Below are 23,553 nucleotides of genomic sequence, written 5' to 3' on the forward strand. Positions count from 1 at the left end.
ACCACCTTACACGGGGACAAAGAGGAAGGTGCAGATGAAAGTGCAGGTTCCTTCATCAGGTGGGGGGAGGAATACTAGTTGGCGACGTCACTGGCACAGGGCCTCTCATAGTACGCAAAAGTGTTGCTGCCGGTGGGAGGCGCCCCCGCCGTGCAAACACACCGCTGTACTTTGAGGGGCCCTGTGCCAGTGCCAATGCCAACGAGTGGGCCCCCCCTGCTTGCTCAGGTTCACAGCACTTGCAAAGTTGAAATACTTACCTCTCCCTGCTCCACTGCCGTGACGTGGTCCAGATTTCCTGGGCCCACTAATTACTTGAACCAGCCCTACCCCCCACAACTTTAGCCAAATGACCCCCAATTTCAAATGCCTTCCAATTATTATAAGGTAAATTACGCTTGACAAGCTTCATTAAGAAGAATGGATGGTTTTGACATTAAAATGGCCACTCTAGGTGTTTTCCTGGCCCCCACTCACTGCCGACTATGCTGCCCCATTGACTTGCATTGGGTTTCGTGTTTCGGTCGATCCCGACTTTACGTCATAATCGGCCGATTTCACTCGACCCGACTTTGGACATAGTCGGGTTTCGCAAAACCCGGCTCGACTCTAAAAAGGTCAAGGTCGCTCAACTCTACTAGCAATAACCTCTTTCCGTTAGGAGATCTGTAGGATACTAATGGTTAGTGAGTTCAGTGGTTGGTAAAGCATCTACCAATGGTAGTCAGGAGCTGCTCCTCAAGAGATCTTCTAGCAATGTTCCTGCCTGGTGAGGGGGATGGGACTGAGAACCCCATGTTTGCGAGGTTGGTAAGGTGACAGATTTTGGACGCCATCATGCAGTGCTTTGATTGCTGCATTTCTTTCACACTACACTTTGTTTTTTCTGCTTAGTGTTGACCAGTAATGAGATATTTGTCACATTCTTGGTCTCTTCCAGCTGGCTGCTGTGCTATGGATCAGACGGTGATGACAATCTGTGCGTGCTGGAAGAGGGACATTTCCCAGACTTGGCCTCATGTGGATGCCCTACAGCCGAGATCAAATCCATCAAGCCAATAGATTATGTAAGATACTTGTAGCTTCTGTTTCTAATACTAATTGTACCTTTCCTAATATCACTAGTCAGTCAGCGGTGTTGGCATGTCCGCCTGGTTACTTGGTCTAAATTATTCAGCTGTGAGAATTACAATATGTGTTGGGAGGAAACAAGTGATTTTCTATCTGCTTTATAGATTTAATTTGTCTACATGCATTCCTTATATTGCATTTTTGAAGAAATGTTCATTTTTGTATAAAACGTTCAGCAAATTTCCATTAAGGTATGTGCACGCATTGCATTTTTTACACGTATTGTCACAAAGCTTAGTAGCGGCAAAGTGATAAAGATTCCTATCTCATGCACAGGTTGCTTATTTTTTTCCTTAATTTAATTTTGAAGGATGTCAATTCTTTCAGGGTTTTTGCTGCAGATTTCACCCATATTAATGAGTAGGGAAAAGTTGGCGACAAAAACGCATGTATTTTATGCAGCATTTTCCGTGCCAACTATCAAGATTTGCAGAAGAATTTTCACCTGCAAATCCTGAACATGTGCACATAGCCTTATACTTTGTAATCCCTTTACAGCAGGGGTCCCCAACTCCAGTCCTCAAGACCCACCAACATGTCATGTTTTCAGGATTTCCTTAGTCTTGCCCAGGTAATAATTGCATCACCTGTGCAATGCAAAGGAAATCCTGAAAACATGACCTGTTGGTGGGCCTTGAGGACTGGAGTTGGGGACCCCTGCTTTACAGGACCTCTGTTTGCTGTCATTGAATTGGAAAGATTGTGTTTGTATTTAGAGACTTAAGACACCTTATATAGTCAGAGTTGTGAACTAAACAGTCTGTAGTCCAGACTAATACAATGGGGGTCTACACACCCGAATTCTCACCAGTCACGATTTCTGTCTCTATAAGGCCTCATGCACTTGGCAGATTTTTTCGTGGGTGGTATCTGTCGTTTTCACGGGTAGCACTTGTATCCATGATATTCTATGGAGCTGTGCACATGTAATAGTATGCAGGTACTGAGTATGTCACCACGGAACAGACAGACCAACAGTTGTGGGGTTAAATAACAGGAATCAGGTTTTCTTCCCAGGGAGGAAGCAATGGAATATAACTAGCAATAAAACAGTGCAAAAATATGGGAGTCAAACAATGTAACAGGAGTAAGCAAGATTTCTTGAGAAAAGAACCCTTATCAGTCTGATGAGGACTTGCTTGAAGGGTTGTCTTCTCCAACGTAGGCGCCGAGAAACAGCAGCACTTGTCGTCCCTCTGTTGTCCGTAGTCTCTAGGAGCCTGCTGCCTGGGGTCCCGGGAGTTAATGTGGTATGCACAGGCTCTGAGTCTTTAGCTTTTACAGCACAGCCAGGAATCAGGGGCTCTGCACTGTTAAGTCTCTGTACCAGGAATCAGGGGCTCTGCACTGTTAAGTCTCTGTACCAGGAATCACAATCTCTGTACTGATACCGCGGGGACCAGGGGGTAGAAGTCTCTGCACGGGCTAATGTCTCTACACGGGTCTCAAAGCGCCCCTCTCCAGTCACAGCAGAGTCCGCTTTCAAGTACTCACAAGATGCAGTCTTTCTGGGCAGTCTCCCTGTATTTGTCCTCAGACCGGGAGCTCTCTCTCTCTCTCGGAGCGCTGCTGCGCCCTGCTCTGACCGCTGCTCACGCTGCTATCTCCCTTGCACCAGTGCCTTTCCCGCTCCCTGCCCGCTTCCTTCCTGTATCAGTCTCTCAGTCTGCCCCCTGGGGAAACTGCAGCACAGCTCAATGGTTTCAGGCACAGAGCCGAGAAGGTAACCACCCCCAGACTCTTCTGGTGTTTCACCTCCTTACACACATGCCCAAGTTAGTTTTTTTTCCTCAAGTAGTTGACCGAAAAAATCAAGGACATGTCCAATTTTGCTCAAAATCAGCAATGTAAGTGTATGGGTCCGTGAAAATGGACTGGCAGAATGGAGAAAGTGGAGAAAGTTTATTTTTTTCTCTGCACATCTGAGACCAACTGCTATCACGCTGATCAGAATAATCAGACTGTTTTTCTCAGATGTGGAGGGTTGTGTGACCCTGTCCTGATAGTGACTGCTTCATTAATAGGAGTTTGTGTAGGCTAAGTGCAGAAAAATCAGCTGGAAAAAGTTTAAAGCTATAACAGGTTCTCAGGTATAAAAAAAATATATTTTTCGTGTTGCTGACAGAAACAAAAATCTTGATAATGATTAAGAATCGAAGACAGAGAAGTAAAAAACTGGCTTTATTGAAACAGTGTTTTGGTGCATTACTAAAGTCCCAAAAAGTCTGGAGGGGACAGGATACTGCAAGGGACAGAGGTGTTTGAAGGGGATAGAAGTGTCTGGAAGTGACGGCTGAGTCTGGGGGGGGGACAGTGGAGCCTGGAGTGGACGGTGGATTCTAGAGGGGATGGTGGAGTCTAGAAGAGACTGGAGCGGACAGAGGTGTCAGGAGTGGACAGTGGAGTTTAGAGGGGACTGCAGAGTCTGGAGGGGACAGAAAACACGAAGGCACAGAGGTGTCTGGAGGGGATAGAGTTGCTGGAGTGCACAGAGGAGTTAAAAAGGGGCAGCAGAGTCTGGAGGGGGCGGCAGAGTCTGGAGAGGGGCGGCAGAGTCTGGAGGGAAGCAACAGACTGTAGAGGGGGGGTATAGTCTGGAGGTGGCGGCAGAGACTGGAGGGGGGGTGGCAGAGATTGGAGGTAGGCGGCAGAGTCTGGCGGGGGCCACAGAGTCTGGCAGGGGGTGGCAGAGTCTGGCAGGGGCGTCAGAGTCTGGAAGGGGCGGCGGTGGTGTCTGGAGGGTGGGCACCAGAGCCTGGAAGGGGCGGCGGAGTCTGGAGGGTAGTCGCCAGAGTCTGGAGGGGGCAGTAGAGTCTGGAAGGGGCGGCGGAGTCTGCAGGGTGGATGCCAGAGTCTGGAGGGGGCGGTAGAGTCTGGAATGGGCAACGGAGTCTGGAGGGTGGGCGCCAGAGTCTGGAAGGGGGCGGTAGAATCTGGAAGGGACGGCGAAGTCTGGAGTTGACAGAGAAATCAATTGTCGCTATGTATGGGAAAGTCAGAAGATATAACAGCCTGCTTAACCATCATTTCACAAACAGTTATCGAATGTGTATGGGAACCTTTATACACCTATAGATGACTGCTGATTATAACTTAGTCTAGATAATGATGGAGTAATGCTTGCTTTATTTAATCTTTTCTGGACCCTTCTAATAAGTCTAAGCAAATTTTGGGAAGATATTAAGTAGGACGTTAGGACACCAGATCTTTCAGGTATACAGAACCGTGAAGCCACAGGTTGCTTATGTCAATCTTAAATGGGTTGTTCCTGTTTTTCAGCAGCGAACCGCTCCTCTGACACTCGGCTTCCTGCTTATCGGGGGCAGTGCTCTCCAGAGGATTGAAATTTTGGGCCAGCAGTATGGCTGAACCACTGTCCAGCATTATGCTCTCTACAATTCTGCTATTGCAACAGACAGGCGCAAGGGCTGTGAAGTTAGTCAGATCCAGAGACCCGACCAGCTTTAGAGCAGCACTTGCAAGCTGTATAACCGCTTAAAAGGACATGCTCATTGTCTAGGAGACTGACCACTGCAGAGGTGGCCGGTAACCTAGGCACTGCGGTATAAACTATAGAATTAAAATTCCTCCATTCTTGAGAACAGAGAGAATTTTTAATATGGAGTAAGTTGAGTAAGTTGCAAAGTTGCTTGAGACAACCCCATTAAGAAAGAGACAAAGTTCTAGAAAGCAGGGGTCAGGATGCAGCTGCCCCCAGATTATCTCGGTAATTTATTATAGTTATACAGTCAAAACTCCACAGAACACAAATTCTTTAAGAAATCTATGACTTCATCTATGTGATCTTATGAGTTGGTTTTGCCATAACATTGTATTTTTCATATTAATTGTAGGTCTTTGCTGAACCTTCTCTAAGTCTGTTTGCCCTGGACTCGTGTGAAGGGAGACAGCTCTATTTTGAAGACGCTGTGACCTCTGTCCTTAGCAAGGACCTTCACTTCTATGCCGCGTCTGTGTGGGTCAGGAGAGGACTGTGAGTATCAGCAATCATTGGAATTGATTTAGAGGGTCTGTGGAACAGGACACTGATTATTCCTCTTTTAAAAACCAGTTTGTTCTCCCGTTATGTTGGTTTATCACAAAAGAAAATTGTCTCCTCATAGGTTTGTGCTTCTAATAAAAGGCTTATTAGTGAATCACTAAGAGATAGAGTTGAACAAAAAGCTTTAGAGGGCCTTTGTCCCTTCGGACACATCAGTAGTTTGTGGCTGCTGAATCAGAGCCCCTCATACCTCCTCCTTCCTAACAGGATCCCAAGCGCTTCTTCTGCATGCCTGGTGCAATGTTGTGGCTGCCCTATGTACCTCTTCTTAACTGAAGGGATCCCCAGCGCCTCTTCTGTAGGCCTGGCGCAACATTGTGGCTGCCCTCTGTACCTCTTCTTACCTGACGGGATCCCCAGTGCCTCTTCTGTAGGCCTGGCGCAATGTTGTGGCTACCCCGCATACTTCCTCTTACCTGACTGGATCCCCCATGATTCTTCTGTAGGCGTGGAACAACGTTGTGGCTGCCCTCTGTACTTTCTTCTTACCTGACAGGATCCGCAATGCCTCTTCTGTAGGCCTGGTGCAACGTTGTGGTTGCCCTGCGTACCTCCTCTTACCTGACGGGATCCCCAGCGCCTCTTCTGTAGGCCTGGTGCAACGTTGTGGCTGCCCTGCATACCTCCTCTTACCTGACGGGATCCCCAGCACCTCTTCTGTAGGCCTGGTGAAACGTTGTGGCTACCCTGCATACCTCCTCTTACCTGATAGGATCCCCAGCACCTCTTCTGTAGGCCTGGTGCAACGTTGTGGCTACCCTGCGTACCTCCTCTTACCTGACGGGATCCCCAGCACCTCTTCTGTAGGCCTGGCGCAATGTTACTGTTGCAGCGCATTGCCCACATGACTTAACACCAGGCCTACTAAGCAGAAGAGACCACCAGGGATGTCAGCAAATGAGAGGTGACTCGTAGGGCTCTGGTCAGCAGCTTTGAACTACCAAGGTAGCCGAAAGGGACTAGGGTTCTTTGCTCAACTCTGTTAAGTGAAACTAAACCAGTTTTATTTGGTCTGACTACTAAAATACAGTAAAACACAGAGCAGAGGAGCAGATGATCATGGGTGATGGATGAGGGGAACAAGTGCAAGAAGTATCTAACTGTGGCTGCTGTCACTAGTAGAGAGACACTGGAGACAAGAACTGGACACGCATGGTCCTCTGCTACATAGATTACCTAACTCTGAAACTGAAAGTTTAGCATTTTCTTCTTCTTTGGTTAGAGCTATAGATATTTTTTTTCCTTTGTTGAGTAAGTGTTGAATGACAAAGCAGCATGTTCCTTTTAGATCTTGAAGGTCTCAACTTTAGCCCCCATGTTAACGGAGTTAAATGAACATGTGCTACCAATGCCACATTCATTGTCCATAGGAATGGTGGTCACACATGTTCAGTGTCTCCATTCACATAGGATAGCTTGTGCTTCCAGATCAATGAGGCTTTTAGCAGCCAGACCCCTGTGATCACACATTTATCTTCCTGTGAATAGGCGATAAAAGTTCTTTATTGGACAACCCTTTAAAACTTCAGAGAACTTGAGAACTCATTGCTTAAGGAGGACTCAGCTCTCCTGATAACAAATTACACTTAGAACATCAGTGCTAAAGCATCTTTTCTTGGAAGCCTTTATTGTGCTGTCCCTCTGTTATTCCTCCTGTAAACGGATGAACAAATGGATAATTGAAAGTTACTAGTACACTTTCCATTTCTTCTGTTCAATCAGATACAGTACCCCAATGACAAAAGGAATAGTAAACTCAAGTTATTCATATATTTTCCTCACCAACCGTTACACTGATGCCTCTACCTTGTGCCAGTCATTACACTGGTTACCCATCCACTCAAGAATCCAGTATAAAACTACTACCCTCATCCACAAAGCACTCCATGGCTCTGCACCACCCTACATCTCCTCCCTGGTATCAGTCTACCACCCTACCCGTGCCCTCCGCTCCGCTAATGACCTGAGGTTAGCATCCTCAATAATCAGAACCTCCCACTCCCGTCTCCAAGACTTTACACGTGCTGCGCCGATTCTTTGGAATGCACTACCTAGGTTAATACGATTAATCCCCAATCCCCACAGTTTTAAGTGTACCCTAAAAACTCATTTGTTCAGACTGGCCTACCGCCTCAATGCATTAACCTAACGATCCCTGTGTGGCCTATTTATAAAAAAAAAAATAAAAAATCAGGTTCCTCGCATCATGTTCTCATACACTTTATGCAGTTAATAGCCCTCTGTGTCTGTACTGCTACATACTTAGGCAGTTAACTGGTTCATGCAGCTTTACATGAACACCCGAGCCTTACACTATGGCTGGTCCAAATAACTAAAGCAATTGTTACCATCCACCTCTCGTGTCTCCCCTTTTCCTCATAGTTTGTAAGCTTGCGAGCAGGACCCTCATTCCTCCTGGTATCTGTTTTGAACTGTGATTTCTGTTATGCTGTAATGTCTATTGTCTGTACAAGTCCCCTCTATAATTTGTAAAGCGCTGCGGAATATGTTGGCGCTATATAAATAAAAATTATTATTATTATTATATATTTTAAACAGAGAATCTTATGAGACACACAAGTGTTCAATACATCCTATGTCTACACAGAAACTTGTAGACAAGAAATAAAGTCCGAAATCCACCAAAATACACAAAACCTAATTCTACAAAAACATAAAATTGTAAAAACAATGTGCCATGCGTGGATAAGGCAGCCTAAATCATAGAAAACCACAGCACTTACATATCCTATGATTTATGCTGTTCTCTACCACTGAGCACCATCTAATTGCCCGCCATTATTTCCTCTATGGATAAGGCTGCATGGAACGGTGAGCACAACTCAATAGTGTTCATAAGGTGTCAGAATTATGGATGTCATAAAGGGCAAAGTGCAATTTACCATAGACAGTAATCCAAATTCGTATCATATGAAATTGTAATATGTAAGAGCCAGCTTATCACTGTATGAGTCCAGGCAAGAAAGAAACAGATGGGATAACACCTCTATATACAGTAGATAACACAGGATCCACCATTAACAATCGGTGATGTCACAGCTCACCTCCTCCTCCTCCCTTCACAATGACCTTTGACCAGATGAGAGCATGTCTATAAATCTCTCTTGTATAAATCAATAAATCAATGAGTCAGAGCTTGTTTACGCCTGCTTATAGCCATGTGGCTGTTGAAAGAAACAGAAAGTATAGGCCTAATAATAGGGTTAGCAGCTAGTGGGAAGATTGCAAGATATTTTTAATATAGATAATGATATGTAAAATTAACATTTTTTTTAGTAAATTACATAAAAACCTGATTTAAACCATAGGCTGTTTTCTAATTACACATTCCCTGTACAGAGTTGCATATACAGCTAGCTATTATATATATATATATAATGTATACACATGATATTTAGGTATATTCTGTATAGTTTTTTATTCTTGGAAGTCCTCGCTGTATGGGTGGGAGCAGGCTGATAATGGACCGCTGCTGTGGTGCACCCCCATATTCAACCTTCATATCTATCAGTGGCCATTAGATATGGGCTATTGTTGGTTGCGATGAATCCTCAGCAGAATTTTAATTTTCCTGCCATATTCTTCGTCTAAGGCTGGTGCTACACGGTGATGTTGCCTGTTACACAGGTCGTGTGGGCAAAGATTACTATGTGCCATTTCTACATCGCAGAGTAATGCAGGTGTGAATGGAGTAGTATTGTGACCCTTTAGGTACCACAACCATGACAAATGGGTCTCAACTCTGACTGGGTCTGAGATTTTGTGACTTGTCACAGTACCATAGGAGTTCACGATGCTACCCCAATCACCTGTATTATGCTGTGGTTTAGAAATGTCACATTGCAATCTTTGGCCAGGGTTGGGTGGGCTGTTGGCCTTGATGGCAGCCCTTCACTTGCTCCATTGGAGCTCTTGATCTTTCCAGGGTAATGAGAGTTTTGCCCCAAGGGAGAATGATACTCACAGTCCCCTGACAAGGTGCAGCCCTTGCAGAACTATGTGTTATATTTGCAGGGAGTTTCTGTCACACTCAAACACGTTACTTTCCACCTCCAAACTAAACAATTTGTGAAAGGAAATGTTGAACGTCTTTAGTACTGGTATTTGGACCCGCCTGTTTGCACATTCTTGTGTGTGTCACTTTCTGAGATTATTCTTGTGTCTTCTTGTGAACATGACAGGATTGTTGTGTGACAGCCTCTCTATTTCATAGAAGCCTTTTGTGTCGTTAAAAAATACTTTTCGGCTATGAAAACAATTTTGTAATCCTTCAACATCTTCATAAAATTGTACATTCTTTCTTACACTAACATTGAATGGGTTCTCCGGGAATAGAAAAGAATAGACAACTAAAGGAAATGGCAAATAAAAAAACATCCTAAATAATTTTAATTAGCAAATCACAAACATTTTGTCTAGGGAGTCACTATATAATTTAAATGGCCACCCTCTTCTTGCACTTACAAAAACTGTCTATGAGCATATACAGAGCTGATGAACCTGTAGATAACCTATACCATGAATTGTCATTCAAAGTGACATGGTGGACCTCAGTGTGAGCAGCCTCTTCTTACCTTAGCACCCATGTTATCTCTAATATTAGATGAGAAAGACATGATTTACAGCAGTGTGAGCAGCCTCTTCTTATCTTAGCACTAATGGTATTTCCAGTATTAGATCAGAAAGACATGGTTGACAGCAGTGTGAGCAGCCTCTTCTTACCTTAGCACTCCTGGTATCTCCAGTATTAGATCAGAAGCACATGATGGACAGCAGTGTGAGCAGCCCCTTCTTACCTCAGCAACCTTGGTATCTCCAGTATTAGTTCAGATACACAAGGTGGACAGTATTGTGAGCAGCCTTTTCTTTCCTCAGTAATCCTGCCATCTCCAGTATTAGATCAGAAATGTGGACAGCAGTTTGAGCAGCCTCTTCTTACTTCAGCACCCCTGGTATCTCCAGTATTAGATCAGAATGACAGGATGGTTAGCAGTGTCAGCAGGACACTGGGCTCTTCTTACTTGAAAACTCCTGGTATATCCAGTATTAGTTCAGAAAGACAGAGTGGGCAGCAGTGTGAGCAGCCTTTATTTATCTTACCTCATCATCCCTGGTTTCTTCAGTGTTAAGTTAAAAAAAAATTGTGAACAGCAGTGTGAGCGACCTTTTCTTACCTCAGCACTTTTGGTATGTCCAGTAGCAAGAAACCATTGTTTGAAACTAAAGTGGGCCAGGCCAAAGGAAGAAGTAAATTAACTCACAATTGTTGTTCAAAGTGGAAGGTGCCGAGCACAGGACCCTTATCTTCAATTCCCAAATTCCTTAACAGGACATCCAGATAAGGATGGTTTTCATGTCCTACTTATTAGAATTTAAGTGTGTCAGTTGATCTTATTGTTGAAATTTGACAATTGGGCAGCATGGTGGCTCAGTGGATAGCACTGCAGCGCTGGAGTCCTGAGTTCTAATCCAACCTTGGACAACATCTGCAAGGAGTTTGTATGTTCTCCTCGTGTTTGCGTGGGTTTCTTCCGGGTACTCTGGTTTCCTCCCACATTCCAAAGACATACTGATAGGGAATTTAGATTGTGAGCCCCATCGGGGACAGCGATGATAATGTGTGCAACACTGTAAAGCGCTGCAGAATATGTTAGTGTTATATAAAAATAAAGATTATTATTATTATTAGATTAGATAGGCAGGGTGGACAGCAGTGTGAGCAGCCTTTTTCTACCTTAGCATTTATTTAGCATTTATTATATTTCCAATATAAGATCAGAAATACAGGCTGGACAGCAGTATGAGCTACCTCTTATCTCAGCATGTCTGGTATATTCAGTATTAGATCAGGAAGACCTAGTCGACAGAAGTTTGAGCAGCCTCATCTAACCTCAGCACAGCTGGCATCTCCAGTAGTAGATTATCAATGTTTAAAAGCAGTGTGAGCAGCCTCTTCTTACCTCAGCACCCTTGGTATGTTAAGTGTGAGGTTGGCAAAGGTGGACAGAGGTGTTGGCAGCTTCTTCCTACTTCAGCACTTTGATATCTCCAGTATTATAATCAGAAAGACTTTGTGGACAGCAGTGCAGTCACGCTGCAGCAATGCGGGTATGTGCAGACTCCACAGAAGAGTGGGTGACAGAAAAAGAGGTCACACTTGCCGCACCGCAGCCCAGTGCACGCTGCACTGCGCCACCAGTTGGTGACAGAGAGTGGTCAAAACGAGCCAAGTCAGTAACGGTCGGTAAGCATATAGGTTAAAAGGGAAAACAGAACTCGTGGTCAAAATACAAGCCGAGGGTCAGAACCAGCCAGGAGCAAAGGTACCAGAGACGTGAGACAGAGAACGGAGTCAGAGTAAGCCAAAAGGTCAAAAAGCCAGACAGACGTGTGGTAACAAAGATGGAAAACAGGAGACGAAGTCAGTTTTAGCCGAGTCACAAACGGAGGGGATACACACCAGAGTCACACTAGGTCAGGTAGAGGAGACATGTCAGGTACAGGTAAGGTAGGTCAGAGGCAAAAGGAACACAGGGGTGTCACAGGTTAGCAGTCACAGCAAGCCCAAAACTATCACTGACACAAGCTGCCAGCAAGAGAACCAAGAAATAGCCACTCCCAAATCAAAGAGAGGCAGAAATAGTTAACCCTACCATGACCAAGACGGAGTAGGAGAAACAAAGCAAACTCCGACCTGGATCATGACAAGTGCAAGCAGCATCTTCTTTACCTAAGCATCACATAAACGTAAGTCATATGAAAGTCACATTTTATGACCTAATTAATGGAAGTCTAGTAATCCTCTTATCCCAGGAAAAATCAAGATATTTTTCAGTTATGCAAATTATTTGATAATGTGTGTCATATCAGTCAGTTTAGGACCTGGGGAAGCCTGCCAGTGTCTGGAATTAATATGTATTAGCTCTTATTTCACTTGCAAACAAATCAATAGAAATTATAGAAATCTCGGAGATACACCTAGAGATCGTGCATATCACTAATCATGCATTACACCTCGATACACATCTCTATTTCTTTAACCAGTTATTTCCACTCATCACACACACGTAAGGCTACTTTCACACTAGTGTCGGGCTCGGCCCGTCGCAGTGCGTCGGGCCGACGTTACCGACGCTAGCAGTGAATGCGCCGCACAACGGGGGCAGCAGATGCATTTTTCCAGCGCATCCGCTGCCCCATTGTGAGGTGCGGGGAGGTGGGGGAGGAGTTCCGGCCGCGCATGCGCGGTCAGAAATGGCGGACCGTCGGAAGCAAAAAACATTACATGTAACGTTTTTTGCTCCCGGCAGTCCGCCACAACACGGCGCAACTGTCGCACGACGGTTGCGACGTGTGTCAATGCGTCGCAATGCGTCGCTAATGTTAGTCTATGGGGCAAAAGCGCATCCTGCAGACAACTTTGCAGGATGCGTTTTTTCCCCTAAACGACGCATTGTGACGTATTGAAAAAAATGGTAGTGTGAAAGTAGCCTAAGATGCAGTTAGTAATAAGGAGGAATGCGAGATGAATGCTGACAATGTCATTTGTCTGCGGTTTGTCATGTATTTGGCATATACTGTACTAAAATGCATACTGGGGTCTCCTTGTTCTTCTGTCATGTACCATACATTATTTGTCTAAGCACCAGCCCAATAATTTAATGGATCGCTCATCTGCTCTTGTTCGGGTTGACTGCACCTGCCTCATCGGCGCCACTTGTCACACTTGTAGCCAGGAACCCTAGAATGCTGTTGCACTCGTTTTCTGAAAGCCAGATTGCTGGAAGCCATTGTAATGTAATGTTTTTTTTTAGTGAAGATGTCTGAGCAATGCACAAGATTGTTATTTTTACATCAATTTTTCAATGTCATATATAATGCATGTATTTGTATGGAGTCAGTATTTTAATCACTGTGGTATTTTTTAAGGTAGCCACACGGTGATGCTTGAGGGTGCAGGCTGCGTGGCTACCTACATACCAGCCAGTAGTCTGGAGAAGGGCGACGTTAGTGCTGTCGTGTTTGGCGGACAGAGATGTTGTGAGATTTACAAGATTTAGCACACTGCAAAATGTTCAGTTTGTCTGATTTTTCTCTTTATAGGTATATTTTTGAGTAAAATTTCAATTGTTCTTTTAGTCTATCAACTTCTGACAACATGTCTCCGAATTTCCAAGCAATAAATTTTGTATTTTTTTCTAACAAAGGAAAAATGGTCAAAATAAAAAAAAATGCTTTCAGACCTCAAATAATGCAAATAAAACAAGTTCATAATCATTTAGAAACAACAATACTAATGTTATAACTCAGGAAGAGTTCAGAAATCAATATTTTGTGGAATAGCCATGATTTCATGCGTCTTGGCATGCTTTCCACCAGTCTATCACACGGCTTCTGGCGCAAAAATGTAAGCAGTTCTTCTTTGTTTGATGGCTTGTGACTATCCATCATCCTATTCATTACATTCCAGAGGTTTTCAATGGGGTTCAGGTCTGGAGATTGGGCTTCCCATGACAGGGTTTGGAATTGGTGGTCTCTTCATTTTTGCCGGAGCTGTATATTTAGGCCATGTTCACACTATGCGTTTTTAACTGCGGAACCGCCGCGATTTTGCCGCTGCGGGTCCGCAGCTGTTTTCCATGCAGGGTACAGTACAATGTTACCCTATGGAAAACAAGAACCGCTGTGCCCACATTGCGGAAAATCCCGAAAAAAAAACGCTGAATTGCTGCGAGAAAAAAGAAGGACCATGTCACTTCTTTGTGCGGAACTGCAGCGGTTCTGCACCCATAGACCTCCATTGTGAGGTCAAACCCGCAGTAAAACCCGCAGACGAAAAAATATCTGCGGGTTTTCTGCGGTTTGTGGTGCAGAAACCGCTGCAGCAGGAAGTGCGTGGGCAGAGTGTGGCTGTCCCCCCGTGCTCCAATCCCACCCCCCCATGCCTTGATGCCACCCCCCCCATGCTCCGACGCCCCCCCCCCCCGTGCCCTCATCTCCCCCCCTTATACTTACCGGGCCTCCCGGTGTCCGTCCGTCCGTCTTCTCCCTGGGCGCCGCCATTTTCCAAAATGGCGGGCGCATGCGCAGTGCGCCCGCCGAATCTGCCGGCCGGCAGATTCGTTCCAGGCATATTTTGATCACTGTGATAACCTCACAGTGATCAAAATAAAAAAAAAGTAAATGACCCCCCCCCCCCCCTTTATCACCCCCATAGGTAGTAACAATAATAAAATAAACAATTTTTTTTTTCCCCCACTACAGTTAGAACTAGGGTTAGGGTTAGGGGTAGGGGTAGGGTTAGGGGTAGGGTATTTTCAGCCATTTTAACCCTTACTTCCTAGCAAAAAAACTTCCTAGCAAACACACAGACAATCTGCAGAGAAAACTGCATAAAAAAACGCACTAAAAACCGCATAAAAAAACGCACCAAAAACCGCACCTGCGTTTTCTGCCAAGAGCTGCGGTTTTTAGTGCAGAAAAATCCGCAGGGAAATCTGCAACGTGTGAACATGGCCTTAGCGGCTGTCCTCAATATTGCAACTTTGTCCCATGCACTTGAATTCATCTTGATTGACAGGTCTTTCATTTCTTGATCCAGGAAAGGCTATTATAGCGAAGGAAAAGTCATAGCAGAGCCAGTCTGAACACTTCTCCCCTTGCCCCGCGCTTTTTATCACAATGGTTTCTAGAACAGAATTAACTTCTTGAGATACTGGTCCTTGAGTTTTGCTCTTGAGGAACAAATACAGAACATACGTTGTAAACTATGTTTTATGTCTCACCCGGTGAGACTCCTGATCTGGATGAGCAGTTGTTATGCAGCATGAACTGAAGAAATTGGTATGGCAGGGACATCCAGATGGAACAAATCAAGCTGATCTAACAAAACGGCAGCAGGAGAATCCTTAAGGAAATGGCACCAGGCGTGACGCAAGGAAGCAGGGTAGTCTCATTGATGAAGAACTGATGAAGCCAAGCTGAGTTACACAGGAGGCCATGGCAGTACTGGACCAGCGGAGTAGCAGAGTTAAGTCAGCAATACAGCACAGTTGATTTTGTAACATAGTCCAATGCAGAACTGACTGCAGTATGGCAGAGTTGATTCTGTGATATAGCAGAGCTCAGTTTGCCACAGAGTCTTATGCAGAGTTGACAGTAGAATGGTAGAATTGATTCGGTGAAATAATAGAGCTGGACCAATCACTGGCTCCAATGCATTGCTGGCAGCGAGTCAACCCAGCAGTGAAACAATGCTGGATTATCACTAATCTAAGGCAGAACTGGTCCGTATAATAGCAGAGTACTCAGCAATGTAGCAGGGCTGAACTTCTTAAGTGATCAAGGAAACCAGAAATTAACAAACAGTCCACAGTTGTGGCCTAAATGACAACTACCTGAATACACAGATAATGACTTGGTACCTGAGCCGGCCTATAAGGCTTGTCAGAGGAGCGTGCTAGAAGTCAGAGGAGCGTGCTAGATGTCAGAGGAGCGTGCTAGATGTCAGAGGAGCGTGCTAGATGTCAGAGGAGCGTGCTAGATGTCAGAGGAGCGTGCTAGATGTCAGAGGAGCGTGCTAGATGTCAGAGGAGCGTGCTAGATGTCAGAGGAGCGTGCTAGATGTCAGAGGAGCGTGCTAGATGTCAGAGGAGCGTGCTAGATGTTAGAGGAGCGTGCTAGATGTCAGAGAGGCGTGCTAGATGTCAGAGGAGCGTGCTAGATGCCAGAGGAGCGTGCTAGATGTCAGAGGAGCATGATAGATGTCAGACAGGCGTGCTAGATGTCAGAGGAGCGTGCTAGATGTCAGAGGAGTGTGTTCGATGTCAGAGAGGCGTGTTAGATATCAGAAGAGCGTGCTAGATGTCAGAGGAGCGTGCTAGAAGTCAGAGGAGCGTGCAAGATGTCAGAGGAGCGTGCTAGAAGTCAGAGGAGCATGCTAGATGTCAGAGGAGCGTGCTAGAAGTCAGAGGAGCGTGCTAGATGTCAGAGGAGCGTGTTAGATGTCAGAGGAGCGTGTTAGATGTCAGAGAGGCGTGTTAGATATCAGAGGAGCGTTCTAGATGTCAGAGGAGCTTGTTAGATGTCAGAGGAGCTTGCTAGATGCCAGAGGAGCGTGCTAGATGTCAGAGGAGCAAGCTAGATGTCAGAGGAGCGTGCTAGATGTCAGAGAGGCGTGCTAGATGTCAGAGGAGCGTGCTAGATGCCAGAGGAGCGTGCTAGATGTCAGAGGAGCATGATAGATGTCAGACAGGCGTGCTAGATGTCAGAGGAGCGTGCTAGATGTCAGAGGAGTGTGTTCGATGTCAGAGAGGCGTGTTAGATATCAGAAGAGCGTGCTAGATGTCAGAGGAGCGTGCTAGAAGTCAGAGGAGCGTGCTAGATGTCAGAGGAGCGTGCTAGAAGTCAGAGGAGCGTGCTAGATGTCAGAGGAGCGTGCTAGAAGTCAGAGGAGCGTGCTAGATGTCAGAGGAGCGTGCTAGATGTCAGAGGAGCGTGCTAGATGTCAGAGGAGCGTGCTAGATGTCAGAGGAGCGTGCTAGATGTCAGAGGAGCAAGCTAGATGCCAGAGGAGCGTGCTAGATGTCAGAGGAGCGTGCTAGATGTCAGAGGAGCGTGCTAATGCCAGAGGAGCGTGCTAGATGTCAGAGGAGCGTGCTAGATGTCAGAGGAGCGTGCTAGATGTCAGAGGAGCGTGCTAGATGTCAGAGGAGCGTGCTAGATGTCAGAGGAGCGTGCTAGATGTCAGAGGAGCGTGCTAGATGTCAGAGGAGCGTGCTAGATGTCAGAGGAGCGTGCTAGATGTCAGAGGAGCGTGCTAGATGTTAGAGGAGCGTGCTAGATGTCAGAGAGGCGTGCTAGATGTCAGAGGAGCGTGCTAGATGACAGAGGAGCGTGCTAGATGTCAGAGGAGCATGATAGATGTCAGACAGGCGTGCTAGATGTCAGAGGAGCGTGCTAGATGTCAGAGGAGCATGTTAGATGTCAGAGGAGCGTGCTAGATGTCAGAGGAGCGTGCTAGATGTCAGTGCAGCGTGTTAGATGTCAGAGGAGCGTGCTAGATGTCAGAGGAGCGTGCTAGATGTCAGAGGAGCATGTTAGATGTCAGAGGAGCGTGCTAGATGTCAGAGGAGCGTGCTAGATGTCAGTGCAGCGTGTTAGATGTCAGAGGAGCGTGCTAGATGTCAGAGGAGCGTGCTAGATGTCAGAGGAGCATGTTAGATGTCAGTGCAGCGTGTTAGATGTCAGAGGAGCGTGCTAGATGTCAGAGGAGCGTGCTAGATGTCAGAGGAGCGTGCTAGATGCCAGAGGAGCGTGTTAGATGTCAGAGGAGCGTGCTAGATGTCAGAGGAGCGTGCTAGATGTCAGAGGAGCGTGCTAGATGTCAGAGGAGCGTGCTAATGCCAGAGGAGCGTGCTAGATGTCAGAGGAGCGTGCTAGATGTCAGAGGAGCGTGCTAGATGTCAGAGGAGCGTGCTAGATGTCAGAGGAGCGTGCTAGATGTCAGAGGAGCGTGCTAGATGTCAGAGGAGCAAGCTAGATGTCAGAGGAGCGTGCTAGATGTCAGAGGAGCGTGCTAATGCCAGAGGAGCGTGCTAGATGTCAGAGGAGCGTGCTAGATGTCAGAGGAGCGTGCTAGATGTCAGAGGAGCGTGCAAGATGTCAGAGGAGCGTGCTAGAAGTCAGAGGAGCATGCTAGATGTCAGAGGAGCGTGCTAGAAGTCAGAGGAGCGTGCTAGATGTCAGAGGAGCGTGTTAGATGTCAGAGGAGCGTGTTAGATGTCAGAGAGGCGTGTTAGATATCAGAGGAGCGTTCTAGATGTCAGAGGAGCTTGTTAGATGTCAGAGGAGCTTGCTAGATGCCAGAGGAGCGTGCTAGATGTCAGAGGAGCAAGCTAGATGTCAGAGGAGCGTGCTAGATGTCAGAGAGGCGTGCTAGATGTCAGAGGAGCGTGCTAGATGCCAGAGGAGCGTGCTAGATGTCAGAGGAGCATGATAGATGTCAGACAGGCGTGCTAGATGTCAGAGGAGCGTGCTAGATGTCAGAGGAGTGTGTTCGATGTCAGAGAGGCGTGTTAGATATCAGAAGAGCGTGCTAGATGTCAGAGGAGCGTGCTAGAAGTCAGAGGAGCGTGCTAGATGTCAGAGGAGCGTGCTAGAAGTCAGAGGAGCGTGCTAGATGTCAGAGGAGCGTGCTAGAAGTCAGAGGAGCGTGCTAGATGTCAGAGGAGCGTGCTAGATGTCAGAGGAGCGTGCTAGATGTCAGAGGAGCGTGCTAGATGTCAGAGGAGCGTGCTAGATGTCAGAGGAGCAAGCTAGATGCCAGAGGAGCGTGCTAGATGTCAGAGGAGCGTGCTAGATGTCAGAGGAGCGTGCTAATGCCAGAGGAGCGTGCTAGATGTCAGAGGAGCGTGCTAGATGTCAGAGGAGCGTGCTAGATGTCAGAGGAGCGTGCTAGATGTCAGAGGAGCGTGCTAGATGTCAGAGGAGCGTGCTAGATGTCAGAGGAGCGTGCTAGATGTCAGAGGAGCGTGCTAGATGTCAGAGGAGCGTGCTAGATGTCAGAGGAGCGTGCTAGATGTTAGAGGAGCGTGCTAGATGTCAGAGAGGCGTGCTAGATGTCAGAGGAGCGTGCTAGATGACAGAGGAGCGTGCTAGATGTCAGAGGAGCATGATAGATGTCAGACAGGCGTGCTAGATGTCAGAGGAGCGTGCTAGATGTCAGAGGAGCATGTTAGATGTCAGAGGAGCGTGCTAGATGTCAGAGGAGCGTGCTAGATGTCAGTGCAGCGTGTTAGATGTCAGAGGAGCGTGCTAGATGTCAGAGGAGCGTGCTAGATGTCAGAGGAGCATGTTAGATGTCAGAGGAGCGTGCTAGATGTCAGAGGAGCGTGCTAGATGTCAGTGCAGCGTGTTAGATGTCAGAGGAGCGTGCTAGATGTCAGAGGAGCGTGCTAGATGTCAGAGGAGCATGTTAGATGTCAGTGCAGCGTGTTAGATGTCAGAGGAGCGTGCTAGATGTCAGAGGAGCGTGCTAGATGTCAGAGGAGCGTGCTAGATGCCAGAGGAGCGTGTTAGATGTCAGAGGAGCGTGCTAGATGTCAGAGGAGCGTGCTAGATGTCAGAGGAGCGTGCTAGATGTCAGAGGAGCGTGCTAATGCCAGAGGAGCGTGCTAGATGTCAGAGGAGCGTGCTAGATGTCAGAGGAGCGTGCTAGATGTCAGAGGAGCGTGCTAGATGTCAGAGGAGCGTGCTAGATGTCAGAGGAGCGTGCTAGATGTCAGAGGAGCAAGCTAGATGCCAGAGGAGCGTGTTAGATGTCAGAGGAGCGTGCTAGATGTCAGAGGAGCGTGCTAGATGTCAGAGGAGCGTGCTAGATGTCAGAGGAGCGTGCTAATGCCAGAGGAGCGTGCTAGATGTCAGAGGAGCGTGCTAGATGTCAGAGGAGCGTGCTAGATGTCAGAGGAGCGTGCTAGATGTCAGAGGAGCGTGCTAGATGTCAGAGGAGCGTGCTAGATGTCAGAGGAGCGTGCTAGATGTCAGAGGAGCGTGCTAGATGTTAGAGGAGCGTGCTAGATGTCAGAGAGGCGTGCTAGATGTCAGAGGAGCGTGCTAGATGCCAGAGGAGCGTGCTAGATGTCAGAGGAGCATGATAGATGTCAGACAGGCGTGCTAGATGTCAGAGGAGCGTGCTAGATGTCAGAGGAGTGTGTTCGATGTCAGAGAGGCGTGTTAGATATCAGAAGAGCGTGCTAGATGTCAGAGGAGCGTGCTAGAAGTCAGAGGAGCGTGCTAGATGTCAGAGGAGCGTGCTAGAAGTCAGAGGAGCATGCTAGATGTCAGAGGAGCGTGCTAGAAGTCAGAGGAGCGTGCTAGATGTCAGAGGAGCGTGTTAGATGTCAGAGGAGCGTGTTAGATGTCAGAGAGGCGTGTTAGATATCAGAGGAGCGTTCTAGATGTCAGAGGAGCTTGTTAGATGTCAGAGGAGCTTGCTAGATGCCAGAGGAGCGTGCTAGATGTCAGAGGAGCATGATAGATGTCAGACAGGCGTGCTAGATGTCAGAGGAGCGTGCTAGATGTCAGAGGAGTGTGTTCGATGTCAGAGAGGCGTGTTAGATATCAGAAGAGCGTGCTAGATGTCAGAGGAGCGTGCTAGAAGTCAGAGGAGCGTGCTAGATGTCAGAGGAGCGTGCTAGAAGTCAGAGGAGCGTGCTAGATGTCAGAGGAGCGTGCTAGAAGTCAGAGGAGCGTGCTAGATGTCAGAGGAGCGTGTTAGATGTCAGAGGAGCGTGTTAGATGTCAGAGAGGCGTGTTAGATATCAGAGGAGCGTTCTAGATGTCAGAGGAGCGTGCTAGATGTCAGAGGAGCGTGCTAGATGTCAGAGGAGCGTGCTAGATGTCAGAGGAGCAAGCTAGATGCCAGAGGAGCGTGCTAGATGTCAGAGGAGCGTGCTAGATGTCAGAGGAGCGTGCTAGATGTCAGAGGAGCGTGCTAATGCCAGAGGAGCGTGCTAGATGTCAGAGGAGCGTGCTAGATGTCAGAGGAGCGTGCTAGATGTCAGAGGAGCGTGCTAGATGTCAGAGGAGCGTGCTAGATGTCAGAGGAGCGTGCTAGATGTCAGAGGAGCGTGCTAGATGTCAGAGGAGCGTGCTAGATGTCAGAGGAGCGTGCTAGATGTTAGAGGAGCGTGCTAGATGTCAGAGAGGCGTGCTAGATGTCAGAGGAGCGTGCTAGATGCCAGAGGAGCGTGCTAGATGTCAGAGGAGCATGATAGATGTCAGACAGGCGTGCTAGATGTCAGAGGAGCGTGCTAGATGTCAGAGGAGTGTGTTCGATGTCAGAGAGGCGTGTTAGATATCAGAAGAGCGTGCTAGATGTCAGAGGAGCGTGCTAGAAGTCAGAGGAGCGTGCTAGATGTCAGAGGAGCGTGTTAGATGTCAGAGGAGCGTGTTAGATGTCAGAGAGGCGTGTTAGATATCAGAGGAGCGTTCTAGATGTCAGAGGAGCGTGCTAGATGTCAGAGGAGCGTGCTAGATGTCAGAGGAGCGTGCTAGATGTCAGAGGAGCGTGCTAGATGCCAGAGGAGCGTGCTAGATGTCAGAGGAGCGTGCTAGATGTCAGAGGAGCGTGCTAGATGTCAGAGGAGCGTGCTAATGCCAGAGGAGCGTGCTAGATGTCAGAGGAGCGTGCTAGATGTCAGAGGAGCGTGCTAGATGTCAGAGGAGCGTGCTAGATGTCAGAGGAGCGTGCTAGATGTCAGAGGAGCGTGCTAGATGTCAGAGAGGCGTGCTAGATGTCAGAGGAGCGTGCTAGATGCCAGAGGAGCGTGCTAGATGTCAGAGGAGCGTGCTAGATGTCAGAGGAGCTTGTTAGATGTCAGAGGAGCGTGCTAATGCCAGAGGAGCGTGCTAGATGTCAGAGGAGCGTGCTAGATGTCAGAGGAGTGTGCTAGATGTCAGAGGAGCGTGCTAGATGTCAGAGGAGCGTGCTAGATGTCAGAGGAGCAAGCTAGATGCCAGAGGAGCGTGTTAGATGTCAGAGGAGCGTGCTAGATGTCAGAGGAGCGTGCTAGATGTCAGAGGAGCGTGCTAGATGTCAGAGGAGCGTGCTAATGCCAGAGGAGCGTGCTAGATGTCAGAGGAGCGTGCTAGATGTCAGAGGAGCGTGCTAGATGTCAGAGGAGCGTGCTAGATGTCAGAGGAGCGTGCTAGATGTCAGAGGAGCGTGCTAGATGTCAGAGGAGCGTGCTAGATGTCAGAGGAGCGTGCTAGATGTCAGAGGAGCGTGCTAGATGTCAGAGGAGCGTGCTAGATGTCAGAGGAGCGTGCTAGATGTTAGAGGAGCGTGCTAGATGTCAGAGAGGCGTGCTAGATGTCAGAGGAGCGTGCTAGATGCCAGAGGAGCGTGCTAGATGTCAGAGGAGCATGATAGATGTCAGACAGGCGTGCTAGATGTCAGAGGAGCGTGCTAGATGTCAGAGGAGTGTGTTCGATGTCAGAGAGGCGTGTTAGATATCAGAAGAGCGTGCTAGATGTCAGAGGAGCGTGCTAGAAGTCAGAGGAGCGTGCTAGATGTCAGAGGAGCGTGCTAGAAGTCAGAGGAGCGTGCTAGATGTCAGAGGAGCGTGCTAGATGTCAGAGGAGCGTGCTAGATGTCAGAGGAGCGTGCTAGATGTCAGAGGAGCGTGCTAGATGTCAGAGGAGCGTGCTAATGCCAGAGGAGCGTGCTAGATGTCAGAGGAGCGTGCTAGATGTCAGAGGAGTGTGTTCGATGTCAGAGAGGCGTGTTAGATATCAGAGGAGCGTGCTAGATGTCAGAGGAGCGTGCTAGATGTCAGAGGAGCGTGCTAGATGTCAGAGGAGCGTGCTAGATGTCAGAGGAGCGTGCTAGATGTCAGAGGAGCGTGCTAGATGTCAGAGGAGCGTGCTAGATGTTAGAGGAGCGTGCTAGATGTCAGAGAGGCGTGCTAGATGTCAGAGGAGCGTGCTAGATGCCAGAGGAGCGTGCTAGATGTCAGAGGAGCATGATAGATGTCAGACAGGCGTGCTAGATGTCAGAGGAGCGTGCTAGATGTCAGAGGAGTGTGTTCGATGTCAGAGAGGCGTTTTAGATATCAGAAGAGCGTGCTAGATGTCAGAGGAGCGTGCTAGAAGTCAGAGGAGCGTGCTAGATGTCAGAGGAGCGTGCTAGAAGTCAGAGGAGCATGCTAGATGTCAGAGGAGCGTGCTAGAAGTCAGAGGAGCGTGCTAGATGTCAGAGGAGCGTGTTAGATGTCAGAGGAGCGTGTTAGATGTCAGAGAGGCGTGTTAGATATCAGAGGAGCGTTCTAGATGTCAGAGGAGCTTGTTAGATGTCAGAGGAGCTTGCTAGATGCCAGAGGAGCGTGCTAGATGTCAGAGGAGCAAGCTAGATGTCAGAGGAGCGTGCTAGATGTCAGAGAGGCGTGCTAGATGTCAGAGGAGCGTGCTAGATGCCAGAGGAGCGTGCTAGATGTCAGAGGAGCATGATAGATGTCAGACAGGCGTGCTAGATGTCAGAGGAGCGTGCTAGATGTCAGAGGAGTGTGTTCGATGTCAGAGAGGCGTGTTAGATATCAGAAGAGCGTGCTAGATGTCAGAGGAGCGTGCTAGAAGTCAGAGGAGCGTGCTAGATGTCAGAGGAGCGTGCTAGAAGTCAGAGGAGCGTGCTAGATGTCAGAGGAGCGTGCTAGAAGTCAGAGGAGCGTGCTAGATGTCAGAGGAGCGTGCTAGATGTCAGAGGAGCGTGCTAGATGTCAGAGGAGCGTGCTAGATGTCAGAGGAGCGTGCTAGATGTCAGAGGAGCAAGCTAGATGCCA

The 23,553-nt window shown here is 47.7% G+C and overlaps 1 protein-coding gene across 1 annotated transcript in view; it reads left to right on the forward strand.

Annotated features, from left to right (window-relative positions):
• Nucleotides 1-23,553, forward strand: part of CRYBG3 (crystallin beta-gamma domain containing 3) — a 273,103-nt gene that overhangs the window by 216,840 nt on the left and 32,710 nt on the right. Inside the window, exons 17-18 of the mRNA XM_069760996.1 lie at nucleotides 941-1,067; nucleotides 4,986-5,125. Coding sequence (XP_069617097.1) covers nucleotides 941-1,067; nucleotides 4,986-5,125 — 267 coding nt within the window. The remainder of the gene's footprint in view (nucleotides 1-940; nucleotides 1,068-4,985; nucleotides 5,126-23,553) is intronic.

The sequence above is a fragment of the Ranitomeya imitator genome, chromosome 3 (assembly GCF_032444005.1).
Source record: "Ranitomeya imitator isolate aRanImi1 chromosome 3, aRanImi1.pri, whole genome shotgun sequence".
NCBI lineage: Eukaryota > Metazoa > Chordata > Amphibia > Anura > Dendrobatidae > Ranitomeya > Ranitomeya imitator.